Source organism: Branchiostoma floridae, chromosome 9, assembly GCF_000003815.2.
Source record: "Branchiostoma floridae strain S238N-H82 chromosome 9, Bfl_VNyyK, whole genome shotgun sequence".
Lineage (NCBI taxonomy): Eukaryota > Metazoa > Chordata > Leptocardii > Amphioxiformes > Branchiostomatidae > Branchiostoma > Branchiostoma floridae.
The window spans coordinates 4,421,797-4,438,597 of NC_049987.1; the positions used below are offsets into that span (position 1 = coordinate 4,421,797).

At 41.1% G+C, this 16,801-nt stretch overlaps 1 protein-coding gene across 1 annotated transcript in view; it reads right to left on the reverse strand.

Annotated features, from left to right (window-relative positions):
• The window catches only part of LOC118422996 (fibrocystin-L-like), a 66,509-nt gene that overhangs the window by 38,255 nt on the left and 11,453 nt on the right, over window positions 1-16,801 (reverse strand). Inside the window, exons 8-30 of the mRNA XM_035830891.1 lie at window positions 15,680-15,756; window positions 15,103-15,145; window positions 14,854-14,924; window positions 13,190-13,300; window positions 12,431-12,523; window positions 11,912-12,045; window positions 11,311-11,445; window positions 10,792-10,862; window positions 10,169-10,340; window positions 9,543-9,635; window positions 8,772-8,900; window positions 7,851-7,970; window positions 6,933-7,072; window positions 6,302-6,471; window positions 5,660-5,802; window positions 5,335-5,440; window positions 4,767-4,915; window positions 4,217-4,339; window positions 3,157-3,262; window positions 2,473-2,622; window positions 1,719-1,877; window positions 1,151-1,275; window positions 427-559 (exon numbers count right to left, since the gene is read on the reverse strand). Of these exons, the coding sequence (XP_035686784.1) occupies window positions 427-559; window positions 1,151-1,275; window positions 1,719-1,877; window positions 2,473-2,622; window positions 3,157-3,262; window positions 4,217-4,339; window positions 4,767-4,915; window positions 5,335-5,440; window positions 5,660-5,802; window positions 6,302-6,471; window positions 6,933-7,072; window positions 7,851-7,970; window positions 8,772-8,900; window positions 9,543-9,635; window positions 10,169-10,340; window positions 10,792-10,862; window positions 11,311-11,445; window positions 11,912-12,045; window positions 12,431-12,523; window positions 13,190-13,300; window positions 14,854-14,924; window positions 15,103-15,145; window positions 15,680-15,756 (2,753 nt within the window). The remainder of the gene's footprint in view (window positions 1-426; window positions 560-1,150; window positions 1,276-1,718; window positions 1,878-2,472; window positions 2,623-3,156; window positions 3,263-4,216; window positions 4,340-4,766; window positions 4,916-5,334; window positions 5,441-5,659; window positions 5,803-6,301; window positions 6,472-6,932; window positions 7,073-7,850; window positions 7,971-8,771; window positions 8,901-9,542; window positions 9,636-10,168; window positions 10,341-10,791; window positions 10,863-11,310; window positions 11,446-11,911; window positions 12,046-12,430; window positions 12,524-13,189; window positions 13,301-14,853; window positions 14,925-15,102; window positions 15,146-15,679; window positions 15,757-16,801) is intronic.

Consider the following 16,801-nt stretch of genomic DNA (forward strand, 5'->3'; position numbering starts at 1 on the left):
TATCCAAGTACGTGTAGCTACACGTCAGTCACCAGAATATGAGACAAGTACATATGACGTTATCTTACAAATATGTAAAGTTAGTGTACCATTATTCGTTATGTACCTATATTCGTTAGTTTTTAAAAACGAGGTATTCAGGAAGATATGTTAATGCAACGCGACAGACGGTGTTTTTAATTTGCAATGTTTTGTATCAAATGGACTACAGAAAAAAACATAAGATATTATATAGTATAAGAGGCAAATTGTAATCAATAACATCGACATTTACAGAAATAAGTGATGGTTTACGCTTTAGCCAGATTGGAGTCATATCACTTGATTTGAACAAAAAATGTCTTGTGATAAAGGACAACTACAACTAGCGTCACATATAGAACATTAAATGTTACATTAGATTTTATAGCGTCATACTGTGCTCACCTGTAACGCTACTTCGACTAGGTGAGTATGCTGTGATGGTGGGGTTTAGACCGGCGTCGTATGTGAAGCTATCTGCAGCTGTCATGGCCGCGCCACCAGCACCATTGACAGTAACAACTACGCTCCCAGGGGACTTGCAAAAGAAAAAGAAGAGCCTCAGACAGACATTAATGTTAAATCCAGACATATGGTGAATAAACGTAGACAAAGACAATATAGTTTCTGTAACGTAGATAGAAAATTAGATCTGAATACATTACATTTCATGCTTATGTATTGTCTTGATGTGATCAAAGAGGAGAGAATCTACGATAACTTTTCGACAAGCTCATGGGCAATTCTGACATTCTTGCTAATACACAATCCTGCGGGCACGTTCCAACTTAAGTCATTCCAGTGGTCCCTTGGGACACTCTAGTTTCCTAAGTAAACATTATTCCGGCCACAATACTATCATCATCATTATCGGTCGGCTGCGGTGCAGACGACAGTGTCTTCCAGGCCCTTACACAATACTGCTGAGTGCTTAAACTAACATTCCAGACTGCGTAATGACATTCCTGTGGACACTTTCCTGTACAATTCCTAGAATTCCTACTGCACACAATACTATATCGTTGGGCTCATCCCTGAGTCGTTTCCAAAGGTGGTTTAATAGTTTAGTCGCAGGCGTATAGCCGCATAAAGTAACCATCAATATTAATGTGTTATGACAAGTACTCACCCCTGGAGGAACGATGCAGACGATCTGTTCGTCGCTTCGAGAGATGACGTCACAATCCTTTCCACCAACTATAGGAATGTCATCATCGGCAAAACCATGTCCAGTAACATTCAACTCAACACCACCTATAATAGAGTAATGAGTAATGAGAAATACAATCATATGTATTTCTTACGGTGATCAAGCCGTATGTGCCTGAGTACATTTTTTTATATTCTTCTAACCTACATGTGTCACTAAGTATGGCCTTTCCATCGTTTACCAGTGATGCGATCCCATCACTGATTATGCAAATTAGAATATCTTAGATTATGGAATTAGCGGGCAGCTCCTGTAAATCAGCCCAATTGAAATATACATTTGCCCCACTAATTTTACAAGTTCTAATCTACATAATCGACACAATATACTATTTTATTGGTCTTTATCAAAGTGACATACAGGTTAAAAATCATACCGACCATTAAAACATCCATCCATGACATATCCTTCTCGGCGAAGGTAATAAGAAAGCATTGCAGTATGAACCATCCAGTATTGAGAGGCGGGTATCGTAACGTCTAGATACCTCCAAGTCCAGATGTTGTTGGACTGATCCCAGCAACGCCTCCCAGGTAAGTGAAGGACACGTCTCCTGTCGCCCTGCCGTTCGTGTTTGCATCCGGATCGTTTCCGTGTGGCAACACGTACACTTTCACTGTATGTTGTCCTCGTCCGGAACTTCCAACTGAAATGTTCACGGCAATTTGTCCATCGTCAGTGATGGGATTCGATGGAAATATGCATCCATTGCTTCTTAAGTAATGTGTAAAAAAACACATTACATATAGGTTCCGCTGAAGCGCCGTAGGAAGGACCTACGACGCCCATTTCCAAATTTCACCTTTGTCTCCCTGACAACTACCAACTATAATGATGAAACACCAATTGCTTTTCTAGTTATGCACCCATACGTCCACAGCCACTCCAGCATGGCACGCCCGAAAACTAAACTTCTTGAGGAAGGTAATTATCATCTTGCATTCCTATGATGTTTCCATAGCGAACACTTGGACGCTTGGGACATCTTGAAATTTACTACGTTGAACAGAGAGCCTTAGAGGGGGGATGCACTGGTTATATGATACTTCCGACCGGTTGCTGCAGTCAGGTGTCTCCAATGCCTCGTCCAGGAAGTAGCCGTAGACGACCGATTCATTGAAAGGGTCCCAATCGTCCAAGTGTTGACTACGTAAATTTCAGTCCTTATTCATAAAACGTATTCATTTACCAACACAGATAAACTTCCATCCGAATATATGTCAGGTAGATATGTTTCTTACTTGTGCATTGTATGGTATTAGATTCGCATGAAGTTGGTTCACAGACCACGCCTTCGTCAGTATCCTCCGTGTGACCAATCACAACCCTGATGTCATTACAGTCAGCGCTCAAACCGGTGCCGACAATGTTTACCTCCGTCCCGCCTTGTCCTTTAAGAAAAGTGTGCATAATAAAAACAATTTATCGCGTGACGGAAAGGTCCAAAGGAAAACTTTCTGTACAAATTGTGGCCACATTTAAGGGTACACTGTACGGAAACCGATCTTTTAAACAAAAGTAATGCTTTATGTTGACTTTAAGAATGGATTTCGTCCTTAAAGATAAGATTTAGTGTAATGGAAATTGCTGATTAATCGTAACAAAAAAAGAAGGCACTGTAAAATAGAAACTATGGTAACTCGAATAATTTAGTATGTACAAAACAGAGAAAACTAGCACATGATCCTGGAAAATCCAAGAGAAATAAAACAGACATAGAACTAGACAATGACTTTAACTCTAAACGGCCGAAATGGCCAATACTAGATTCACAAGAAAGACTAAAGGAGCGCAGCGGACATAAGCGTACTTTTGGGTCCAAACGGTCGTTACAACGTTCGTTACAACGATACAACCATGACCACATAACAGAAATACTACTTGGCTACCCCCTGAGGCGTCGCCAACAACAGTCACTGTGGTACCTTGTTCGGGGTTCACACTGGTTACAGTAGGCGTGTTGTGTGTCGCCCAAGAAAAGCTACAGTCTCCCTCACAACGGGATGGGATATTGTTGATAGACACCTCCACCTGAAACAGAATATGTCTATGATACACAAAGTTAACATATCCTACCATCTTACAGAAAGGTAACGAAATTTCCTTTTTGGGCTTGACTTTTTTGTGCACAAGACATAAATAATTGGCGTCGTGCTGGCTAATACATAGGATGTTTGGCCCAGAACCAAGAGGTACTGAGTTCGAATCCCCTTACATTCCACTGACATTGTGCCCCTGGAAAAGACAGTTAACACGACTGCCTTCGGGTGGGAGGTAAAAGGTGTTGGAGGGGATCCGCAGGTCAATCCGCCATGCAAATTGATGGTGGTCGATTATAGTTCAGGGCCTAAAACTTCAAGATTTTTTTCCTGGTCAAATGGGTAGAAATCCTGGCAGTTTTGAGGTGGGTGTGACAGGGGAGGGTTTCAACTTTGTGATTAGGGCCAAAAAGCTGAGTTTGTGTGGTTTTTAGGGGGTATAAAGTTGGGACTTTTTTGTCCTAGCACATGGCCTCCTCACTGGGTTGTGGTGCGGTTTTGAGGTCATGGGTCAATCTTTCAGTTTCCCGGAAGTTCTCGCCGTTAGATTCATGCCGAAATGTGGTTTTTCGGATAGCTGAGATGTCGGGCTTTCATATGAGGGTATGTTTGTGTGCCAGTAACGTCAGATAGTTGAGTTACTAACAGTTGCTTTCTCCTCTTTTTTGTATAGGAACCCATTGTTTAGAGGCTGCAAATTGAATCACCTGCGGATACCCTGGAAGGAGAGTGTTGAGGTGAGCCTTCCAATACCGTGCCCGAGACACAATGGATAACAAAAGGGCCCTGGACTATCATTTTACGAAAATGAAATTCCATACACCCAAGCTTGTGGGTTCTATAACAGATTAACATAGTAGAGTAGTAGGTAGATTCCGTTTCTTTGTCACTACGGATATCAGCATTTATGTTCAGACATCATTCAACGGATGTTTGAAAATACTACCTGTGGGGTATCGTGCCAGGTGCGCAGCATATCACCCGGGATAGGGTAGAACCACAGACCGCCATTGTTATTGTTTCTCAGTTCAATCTTCACATCGTTTCCTGTCAGGTCTGTTCCATCAACCTATAATATCAAACCATTGGAAAGACAACAACAAAGATGGTAAGAAGACAGTTATTGTCATGGTGACAGTGCCCCAGACAGTAGCTGAAAATATGTTGGTTGTAAATCTCTGATTTAGAAGAAAATTCGTTTTTGAAAAAAATTAAAGAAAAGGTGATTTTTGCAAATTTTCGCTCTACATATTTTTTCTAACAATCTCTGGAATGCGACTGTCCCTCTTTCTAGGACTGAATCTTCAGGGGATTTCTTCAAAACGAAACTACACTTACTCTGACATTCCAAAACCTGACTGTACAATTCTTGGACTTTTTGCACCGGGCTTGCTTCCTGAAGCGTCGCCAAAAAGGGCAAGCTTTAATGATAATATCACGCAATTGAAACATGATGTTGCGCAAGAAAACAATTTTTTACATTGTGTAAATCTTACCACAAGATCATCTTTGTCGCCTCCATCCAGCAGCCATTCTATCTTCCACTTGTAACCAGAACACTCTCCCTCAAGTTCAACCTTTGCGTCAATGCCAAGTTCCAACTTTAGAATGTCGACCAGGTCATCTTCAGTGGCATTTGCTGGTACTGAAATTTGGGACAAACGATGGCTAAAGAAGCAATTAAATCTCAAGAGAATTCATCTTTGACTAACGGTTCTTTCTTCAAAACCACGACGTAAAGCGATTGAAAAAAACAAGAAATAAGAGAAAAAAATGACAACCTATTTGTTAAAGATTTGGTACGAAATTCATTATCAAAATGGTAACATCTTTCATTATCATATTCATGAACTCACATAGCTGTCTCATATTAAAATCTAAACGCACGAAAGCGTACGTGTTTAATGGAGAATTTCAATGTTCAATGCATGAATTAACATCTTTAAATAAGCGTAAAGATACATTATTTCAGGAAGTTAATGCTTTACGTGTACATTACATGTATACATGTGATTTTTTTCGTACTTAAAGATTTTTGAGATTTAAGTTTATGTAAATGTTAACCTTCTGCAACTCTGCCGTCGAATGTGATGTAGAAGCTGCCCTGCACCGGAAGACTCGCCACTTGCAGCTGGTCAACGTTCACACCACAGTCTCCTGAACACGTCACCTTCAAAATTGTAAAAAAAATGTTTCAATTCTTTTCCGCCCATTGTATCTACTATAACCTCCAGAAAAATCGAGATTTTATTTTATATAGTAAAATGTATAGTATATAGCATTACATGTATGAATGTAGTTTGCCCAAAAGCGTGGACTAGTTCTCACGATCGTTGAACACTTGGAAATGTCAATGTAACGTTACCATTTATTTCTAATTGTGCTATACCTGTGCCTGCATGAGAGGGAAGCTGTGCCCGCAGTTGTACGGGATGAAAGTGACGTCATATCCGCTCTCAACCTTGTCCACCTCCACTTCCTTCACCATGGTACCACCCAGCTGAGCTGCAAGGCGACGTCTATTCGCCACGTCTAATGAAAAAAGCATATACAGTAGTGGACTCCACAACCATGGACTTAACATTTGCGAACTCAATGGTCTTTACGGTCCTGCTCTTTACTGTCGTGGACTCCATGGCCGTGAGCTTTACAGTCGTGGACATTACAATCCCACTCATACAGCCGTGAACACGACGATGGGCATTATATTACTGTCGTGGACTCCATGGTAGTGGAATTTACTGTCGTGGACTCCATGACCGTGAACTTTATATTACTGTCGTGGACTCCACGACCGTGGACTTTATATTACTGTCGTGGACTCCACGGCAGTGTAGTTTACAGTCGTGGACTCTAGGTTGTTGTTCTTCAGATTGCAATTATTTCAACACATTTATTACGTTCAATCACATGTATCAAATACGATGAAACATAATATAATACAGCCTTATTCATACCTAAAATTAAAACCTTTAGATTGGTACTCGTGAAGTAAGTTATTTGTTAACCATAAAAGAAACACTTCACTTACTCTCTGATGGCATCGGCTCCACTTTGCCTATGAAAATATTGTCGATGAAGAAGTCATCACCCGAATCTTCTTCTTCTGAAGCCACCTGGATGTCCTGGATTCTGACGTTAGGTGCTAGTGGTCGAAGGTTGGAAAACAAGGCCTGGAGGTTGATGCAGGTGTATTTCCACCTGGGAAGAAGTTTTGTTAGATGATATATTCAGCATTTGCATATACCCTCAGGCAAAAATACAGTTTGCTAGTTGGATTAACAAGAGTTTTGTTTGAGAAACACACCGGCAGTGTCAGGTTTATATCCTACCATATTACATTCGCCATGAAGCTTATGTTTTTTCGGCCACTTTTTGGATTTGCATGGCTCCAATCCTAGGGCGTCAGCAAAAACTTTTTTTTCATATGATTGTCTCATGTTAGTAGAATCTTGTTATCCTATATTGTTTAATTAGTAGAATTGTGAGATATATTCTGTATTCTTTCTCTCTTTTATGTTGTAGTTTATAGTTGACCATACAAAGTTAACTGTACTTTTTCTCGTGTCAATAAATATTGTTGTTGTTACATCCTTCCATCTGCAAGATTTATGGTCTTTGAAAATAATAAAAAACAGACGAGAACTGGTCTTAAGACATACTCCCTGTCGGCAGCGAAGTCCAGACTAGTGTCATTTTCAGGGCCGAACCAGGCAGTCTCCTCTTCCCTCTCCTCATTACTGTCGTACCGGAAACGGAAGCCGATCTTTGACGCCATGTTGCCCTTGTAGGCAAAGCACATCTGCGGAACGTAAGAGATGTCAGTTCATATCTGCAAGACTACATCAATAAAATGTATTATTCTACATCAGGCTTCCGTAGTATGTTTTTAGTAAAGGGATAGCTTATTTGTATATACATCTGTGGAACGTAAGAGATGATTACGACTTCCGTTATTAAGATTACGACTAACGGAAGCGTGATGTCAACAACGGGTAGAGGGTTTCCGGCAATCGGTATCGGCCCCCGTCTCTAGAAGGATCAGAGAACTGCCCGAAAGCTTGTTGGTAGGTGCTTTATATTGTGTACGGAAATAACGTGTGAAAATCTTACTAGGAAATTTTTCTCAGGATTTCTTTAGGCGCTTGATTCTGCTTCATGTATTTAGAAATAGCCACATCAAAAAATAGTGACGTATCGCCTTCAGCACACCCAAAAGGTTCTCATGCACGAGTCGTGTGTATGTGTTGTTTATGTACTATCCCACTGTTGACACCATGTTGTGCTCTAGTGATCTGATGCCCATTTATAGAAGCCAGCTACGCAATAAAGACTACTTCATGAGCTACGCTTTGAATTTATATTCTAGCTAGTACTATGTGTGTGAGCGGTGGAGTGAAAACAAGTTACTTAAGAGTAACATAAGTTACCTAGGTCACATCCTATGTGCCTGATGATGGCTTGAGTAGGTGGTAGTTAATATGCCTGATAAGAAAGGCGGTGCGGAATCGTATAGATTGAATATGTAACATTGGTTGTCTAGGTTATTGTTCAATGTAATTATCATTAAGACGTCGTACCACTTTGTCCATGTTCGGGTCGATAGCGTTGAGGTTGTGGTCACGGTTGGTACGATACAGATGTGACGGGTTCTTCAGGGACTGTTTACCACAGAAAGGCTCGGTCTCATCAGCTTCTACCTGTACAGGGATGTCAAAACTTCTTAAACTCACCAACATTTTGTAAAGAGGAATGAAATATGTTATAGATTTTATGCTATCTGCAAATTAAGAAAAAGCAATATGTTCTCTATAAAATGAATACCCTCCGTGAATGAATTAGTCAAGTTGGAAAATCTCTGGGTAATAAGGATTTTTTTTATTCACAACCAAGACATAAAATCTTATCCGACGTTTTGGTACCTGCCTGTCACCTTCCTCAGTGCAATACTAACTGGCACTATTTCACACTGTAGCTACAGTAGGTGTAGCTGCTAACAATGCGGTTCCAAATGCACTTTACATTTGAGTTGGGACAGCAATGATAGCAGCGTGTGGAATAGTACAAAAACGTCGACTATGAGCATATTTTTTTAAATAAAGTTCAACCTTGTTATCCAAAGCAAATAATCATAATGGATTTTAGTATCTTTCTAGGTGCCCACACAATTGCATTATGCATGTCCTGTTCTTGTGATCATGTAAAGTTCGTAACTTCTGATCCAATCTACTCTCCAAGCAGAGGTTGAGTCGAGGAGATATAGTATGTAGTCGGAAAAATTACACCGACGCTCCTCTTACGGTTTAATTTTTTCGACTACTATATCTCCACGACTCAACCTCTGCTTTGAGAGTAGATCCAATCCACTACCTAGCCTGTGTTCAAACAATCTCTCGCTGGCTGGGGTTAATGACTCCTACCCGAGGGCAATTGTAGGGCCGGCGGCAATTGTAGGGCTGGGCGCTATGAGCGTGATTTTAGTCAGACTATCCACGACCTACCCTCGACCCTGTTTCAGGTCGGTTTCGTTCGCCCTCGTAGTCGTCAGCAAACTGTCTGATAGCCTGGTTGGGATTGGCCACCTCGTCAGGACACACTGTTTGTAACATCTGCTCGATGGCTCTCCTCATCTGAAAAAGAGTGCTGTAAGTAGTCGTGTTGTATAGTGATACGTGAGTCTTGCTTGTTCTACATTTCCGTCATTTGGATAGATAATGATATTTCCATTGCCACTCCAGTTTGTATATACTCATCTTCTCTGATCACGACAGTGGCATGATCGTCAATGGTTGTGAAAGTATCCTTGATCATTGCCATGATAGAATTTAAAACTGACAACGAAAATATTTCCAACTGATTCACTCAGTCTTCTTCAGATTTCCGAACCAATCGCCCTGGACAAGTGATTTTTATTGTCGCGTGACGTCAGCAATAGGTCAAAGTTTATTGGAAGTCGATATCGCCCCTCTGTTCCAGTTGAGGGAATGTCGGTGCGACCTGATGCAGATTGCTTCCTTTACGTCTCTCAACCAAGACGGGGGCTGATATCGGCTCTCAGCGAACTTTGACTTATTGACTTTGATAAGAACACGTGAATAAAACTCAAGTGTCCAGAGCAATTGGGTCAGAGAGCTTAGGAAGGTCGAGTGCATCAGTTAAACATTACAGTTAGTGCAAATTCTTGAGTAGGGGAATAGTTTACTTCTACATTTATTATATCATCTCAGATGACCTTTCCTGCTAATACCCAGTGAGTATAGATAGAATCTCACCTGTCTTTGAGAGGCGTCGGCTTGGATCGTTTCTGACTGAACTCCGCCATATTCAAGTGTGAAGTCTTGTACATCACTGCCGAGGACGATACTCTGCATGATAGACACACATAATCATTTCAGTTAAAAATTCCGTACGTAGACTTAGAAGTTGGATGAAAGATATGAACGGATGTTCCTCAAAAGGTTTATCCTACCGGTACTTACTCATTTTGTATGGCAATGAATTCCATGGTTCTAAGTGCGCATGCGCAGCGAATTGTATTATGGGTAATATGTCAAAAGTCAAGGCCCCTAACATTTGTGAACAATCGCTGTCTAGATCATTCTGTAGATTTGTCGAGACGCGTTTTTTTATGTATCAGGGTCCTTCAACTCTGACATATCACCCACAATGCATTTCTCTATGCATGCGCAGTTGAAACTATGAACATCCTTATACGTGCCTCTACCAGGGCCTATGGATAGGTAGTCTAATAGTAGAAATTTAAAAAAATAGAAACAACAGTACGCTAGGGGAGTCGGCCCTCCAGAGGAGTTATTTCCTCACCTTCGTCGTTATCCTTTCACAAGCGTCAAAGAATAATGAATTGAGAATATCTGATAAATTAACTTTTAATACCGACCTGTTTCTCGCGAACGACGGTTGAGGTGATTTTGATCTCTTGCTTCTCGTTCTGTGCGTGGTAGTTCTGCCCTCCCACATAGTCCGTGTTGAACATCTTCATAGCCACTCCTCTCAACTCCTTCTGAGTGTCGTTAGACCACTCGTGTCTGTAGCGGACCTCCATGTAGTAACTGTGTAAAGTAGGGATCAACAAATGATTGATACACAGTCTTTGATCTTTTCATGTGGAAAGGGGTACAATTTATATGAATGAAATATTTGCAAACACATTTACGAAGATTAATCGTAAGTACATGTAGTATTGAATAACGATAATGATTACAGTGGTACTAGCATGTGATACCTATAAGATACCAATATAGTAAAATGCTAAAATCTAGAGTTCCTTTGGTTTGGTTTGACTTCTATTCGTCGCTCAAGGCAGTAAAATTACGCACTTCTTCAATAGAACGTGAGTTCATTGGTTTTAATAGCAGGGTTGTCCTCTGGCTGGCGATTGAAGGAACAAAAGAATATGTTTTCGTTGCTTCTGTGAGCATTTTCCTTTGTTTTTACGTTTTTTCATGTTCGGTTTTGTGTATGGTTTTAGATAAATCATCGTCTATTTTAAGAAGAGTTTACCTTTTGCCTCCGGTCAGTGTGTACCTCTCTGACCAGCGTCGGCCGGAATCGGGACATTCGAGAACGTCCAACTGTAATAGATTAGATTAAACTGTTTAGTGTGATAATAGCCTGAAAGTTCATTTATGTTGATAAATCACGTTATGAAGACTAAACTTTAAGTGGAACTTGGGACTTCCCTTGCTCACGGAATGGACCCGTCTAGTGTTACTTCCGTGATGTGACGTTTGTTGAGCCACTTGACTTCATCAACGAGCTTACCGTCCGGTATTGAACAGTGACGGGGGGCGATACAGATTATCTGACACTTACGACCCGTTGCATCAGTCACGTGGCTCTAGCGTCACGTCCAGATAACGTCATACATATAATTGAATCAACATTGCCTATTCTGTCCTGTATAGAAGATATTGACTCTGTTTTGAAGATGTTTAAGGTAACTGTGCATCTCTAGCAACTTAATATTTGGGATAATGTGTCTTACATGATGTGTGTCAAGAAATAGGCAAACAGACTCACCGGCTCATCTTCAGGTCCACTCGGACTTAAGTACAAGACAAAATCGTCAGAGGGCTTCACACAGTCTTGCAGCACAAACTGATAGTCGTTGTCGTTGGGCGGAATGAAGAATCCCCTCACGCGGGAGAAATAACTCTGCAGACAGACATTATTAAGGTATCAATACAAAAGCATCAATAGACACCTTACCAATGATGGCGGCCATTTTAGATTTTCCGGGGACCATGCACCAAAACGAGACTGAAGTCGGCGTTCTTTACTTATGAGTCTGTGTTACAGAATCGTTATGTCATCTTCAATGGTAAATTTCGCCATTCTGAGGTAAAATACTGCAATACACGTTCCTGTCGTGTATAGAAAATATCTTTGTGGACTTTTGGTTATGATATTGGCCAGATCTTTATTCAATTTCCCTCTTTCTAACGGTTGATCTAAGAACATTTAGCGCCAGTATTTATATCATGATCATCCAGTTGTATTTTTACATTCGGTATAAAAGCTTTACTAAAAGGATCAAACTCGACAAAAACACGGAAATATTGGACCGACATCTTTGTTGGTAGAAATTCAAAAGACATTTGGCGGTTGTATATCTCATTACCTCGGAACGGTTGGTCCAACTGAAGCTGTCTATCCATGTGCTCTCTGTGGGTTCACCGACCGGTAGGTCAGTCAGGGCAGGTATAGATGATGATTCATCGTACTCCCAAACCTCCCTGTAGACACCACGGTTTCCTTGGAAATAGAATAAAATTCAAGAAAAATTCAAACGATTACATTTAACAAAGATATATTGCATTTTGTTGGTTTATTACATGCGGTAATAAAATAACAATTGATCCATTTACAGTTATGGCGGCCATTTTAAAAAGTGCTCTCGCGAGGGGTCCACAGCCGAGCGAGTTTGCACAAGATCTCGCACGAAAGTGAGGCCTGCGAGGATGCTCAAGTTTCGTCTGCTAGGCTTTACAATTTCGTCTTGTACACAAACCAACAGTCATATTCCACCGTAAGTTTCGCTTTGCTTTACTGTGATGAAATATTAGTACAGTACTGAGATATTTTCTGGCTCTGGAATCATCAATGATGGACAGTTTGGTGAACAAGTTATGTCGCTTACCTGCGTAGGACACTGCTTCCTTAGTTGGTTTCTTTGGCGTCAGGCACACAATCTCGGTGTCCGTTATGTCCCCCTGTCTGCTACATTCCTCTCCTGAAATGTCATTAGAGTATTATAGCATCTAAGCATGGTAGTTTATCTGTGTTGGTAATGACAAAGCAGACAAAACTTGCCCAACGCTTAATTATAAATTTTTCCAAATTTTCGGCTGACTTCTTTTGTCGGAATGTACCCGCCTACTGCTACATTCGGGACGTGACGTTATAGCCACGTGACTGCAGCAATTGGTCGTCAAAGTGCCAGATAACATGTGTCACCCTCCGTCCCGACAAAACCCTACATACTGACTTTTTTGCAAAAGGAACGAAGGAAGTGTACATTCGAGCTCGCTGTACGACATTGAACAGAGACGGGACACTTACGACCTGTTGCTGTAGTTACGTGGTTTCTAACATTACGTCACGGAAAAAGCAATAGACGGGTCCAATCCTTGACAAAGGTTGACGGAATGTTGGGCAAGTAATTTTTTCCTTGTAGTATTAGATATAAGTCACGGATACAAGACTTTGCTTACTGATTGGCCGATTAGACGATCGATTTATTGATAAAAGTGAAGATAACATATTCCTAGTTTTTTTATGCAGCAAGGTACATTGAGTCAACATGTCTGTAAACATGTTCATGGAACCACACTGTTGTCTTTTGAAATCGCGTTTATCGTTATATGGGATAAACGTTTACCAAAGGAAGACGCCTCACCTCCTACCATGACCGTTGCGACCTGTGAGGTCGAGTCGAACCACTCCCCGCTGATGGTGATAGTGGATCTCCCCTCAGTACTGCCGACGCTGGGACTCACGGAACTCACCTCTGGAACAGACAAATTTTTATTTTTTTATACAATTTTGATATCTGTCAATGTCTGATATAGCAAAGAGGTCTTATTACAAAGTTCTTTATACGCAACGGAGACAAAATCACAACTGACGTTTCGGTTACCGTCTGTCACCGGGGAAATACTGATTGTACTACTTCACACTACAGCTAGGCGTCGCTGCTAACAATGCAGCGTGCAGACTTGTGTGTCACCAAAGATGAAGTAACGCTTAACGGTGAATTCAGGAGGCCCGGTAACGCTTAACGGTAAATTCAGGAGGCCCGGTAACGCTTAACGGTAAATTCAGAAGGAATTACAAAGCATAACACTAAAGTAACATTGACGTGCATTCCTATCCATACAACGCTAGAGTAGTGATATCAATTTGTCAAAATATCCGACTATAAATGACATTGTGAGAAGCAAAAGGTGCCCGACCCAGAACCCGGAGGAATGACAGGGACAATGTCCATGACATCTGTAAATTGACGGAGGCAGAGTTCCCGGCCCGCCACAGAGACGGCGGCAGCAAATTTCTTATGGGGGGATTGAACTATTGTTTCAGCACATGGAGCGCCGAAGGCGCGACGCATTCCAGGGAGGTCCGGGGGTATGCTCTCCGGGAAATTTTTAAAATCAAGACCCTATTAAATGCTATTTCCTGCATTTTCCGGCAAATTTTGCCGACCGACCAAGCTAGGTTGATTTTGACATTTTCATAAGATTACACATGGTTATAGCTTTGGCCTCCACCTCCAGAGCCCCCGACATAGTTTACCATTTCGAGCTCGGAAAGCACGAGACGTTGCAATATAAGTCGGGGAAAATTTCAAAATCTGGACTGCCTAAAACGCCATTTACTGCATTTTGAAGAACAGATTTTGCTGTAAGACGAAGCTTAATTAAATCACACTATTAGAGAGAAAACGTTTTTGTGCGAAAACCCACGCCCCAAACATATTTTCGCCATGTCGTCGTGAGCGCCAAAGGCGCAAGCCGTTGCAAGGGAGGACCGGAGAAACCTCATTTTCTGCATTCTAGGAGTAACGTTCTTTTTGCCCGAAAATAAGCAAAGTTTGACACTGAAATCTGTATGATTGAGTGATAAATGAGTGAGGGCGACGCTTCCGCAACATATTTTACCCTGTCCAGAGCCGAAGGTAGGGAGGCTCGGAGAAATTTTGAAATCTGTGGACCCTTTGAAACGCCATTTCCTGTATTTTCAGGGGTTCTATCTGGTATTTGAATTCGTGTGTATAACGAGTTACGAAGAATTTCTTGGTAACGCCTAACGGTGAATTCGGGATAACAAATAACGATTAACGTTGAATTAAAACGACCAATAACGCTTCACGAAGAATATACCTATAACGTTTAACGGTGAATTAGAGCAGGTCGGTAACGATTAACGGTGAATTAAAATGGCTCATAACGCTTAACGGAAAAAGGCATGCAGACCCTCATACAAGTATAGCTATATTGCCATGTAAACAAAAACTGTATTGTCCAGCTGCAACATCAATAGAAAAGGATTATCGGTGCTTACTTGCATAGGTCTGGAAATTGTACATCTTCATATTGGCGCTAACACGTTTAGCTTCCCAAGTGCCTTCAGACCTGAAAAAAAGAACATTAAAGAAAAAAATAGCATGAATATTTCCTCTCTTTTTTTGAATACACAATGATCGGTAGTATATGTGGTTTCGTGACGGTTGGATATGGCTTTTTTGCCTGATGAGAAAAGGAGTCGGATGCTGCAGTTGTCTATCTTGGATATGTTTTGAAAGTGAATTACCTTCCGTATCTGTCACTGACAATGATGCTGATGTTTTGGTGGCCTGAAAAATTAGAAAACAGGGTTAGCGCTAGACTTATAAATTTTCTACATTAATCATGCAAGTTAGATCCCTTATTTGCATAACCAGCTTTTAATAGAGCCAATAATATCTAACACATGCTAAAATCATGATGATCCACCAAGCTCTCTTCAGATATCATCTTTCAAACACTTCGAACAAAAATGCTCCTGCATTTTCAGAACAAGCTGCCAAGGCAGTCAAACCTATGTCACTCCATCCCATGCACAAGAACAGAGCTATCCTCCAACCCAAACTTACTATGTTCAACATAGATTGTTCAATTCAGGGTGGAGATATGAAAACAGGGTTGAAGTACTATAACAAGCCACTAGAAACCCAAACTCTAACCATTTTTAGGTACTATCAATTATGAAAGCAATCCACCCATTTTTTTTAGTTTCCTTGTTCACACACAGACAGACAGACAGACAGACAGACGCACAGATAACTGACTTCACATTGTAGGCCGAGCTATGCAATGTCAAAACAGACGAGTCTTGCAGAAAACCTTACCGACAAACTTGCCCTGCGGCACCGCCTTGAACGTTCCCCATCGACTGGAACCATCATCATCCATCTCAGCTCCGTACCTAAAAAAAAACAAAGCCATGTCCAGGAAAAATATTTTTCAAAAATTCTGTTGCAGTACCAAGATCATGTACCAAGGGGTCTGTCTATAATTGTCGTTGATCTTTGTCTTCCCAACACCTACCCATATACGCCTTTAACATCGAAACCAATGCAGAACTGTTCCCCATTAACTATTGCATGACTACACTATTTAAAATGTGATAAAAGGCACAAGTCGCAGATTTACAAGTGTAGCATTCTGACTAATTCATATGCATTTAATGTTTCGATGTAACTGCTGCAAAAACAAAAATTGTTCTGCTGTAGTACCAAGGTCACACACCAGAGGGTCTATAATCGACCATAACTTTCGTTAAAGCCCCGGTCACAAGAATCGTACGATTGACTGCGATGGAGGTTTTATGCGCGGCATAAGCGCAGTACGTCGTAAGTCGGGGAAGAATCGGAAGCAATGGTTTAAATATATGAAGCCGTGGTCACAAGGATCGTAGTGCATCGTACGATGAGGTCATTAGAGCGTATTTGCGTCAATCGCAGGTAAATCATAGTAAATCGGGGAGCCTCCTATGACGAAAATAGGACTGAAATGGATTTTGAACATGTTCAAAATTTCGCTATCGTCGTAAGATTTTATTTGCCCCCAAAGCAGACTTCATTACGGCAATTTTTGTCTACTGATGAGGTTTTAGATTTATGAATTTTTAGCATGTTGTGATGGTTTCAGTTTTCCCTGATATTGTCGATATTGACGAAAAGGGAAAATATATCAGTCGCAACTGCCACAATCGCAACCAGAGAACAGCGCGCCCCGCACAGGTGATGCAGACAATTGTTTGATCGCTTCATGCACGTGAGTTGATAATTAGATCAAATCTCAGCTCTCGTCGGTCTTGGGTCAGTTTACCATAATCGTAATAACCATGGGGACAACTCAGACATAAAGGCAGGCTCTATGAGTCGGAAATATATATGATATAATGCTTATGATATGATTTTTGTATGATGGCATCTTTTTGTTGATAGCATATCATGATACAATATTCG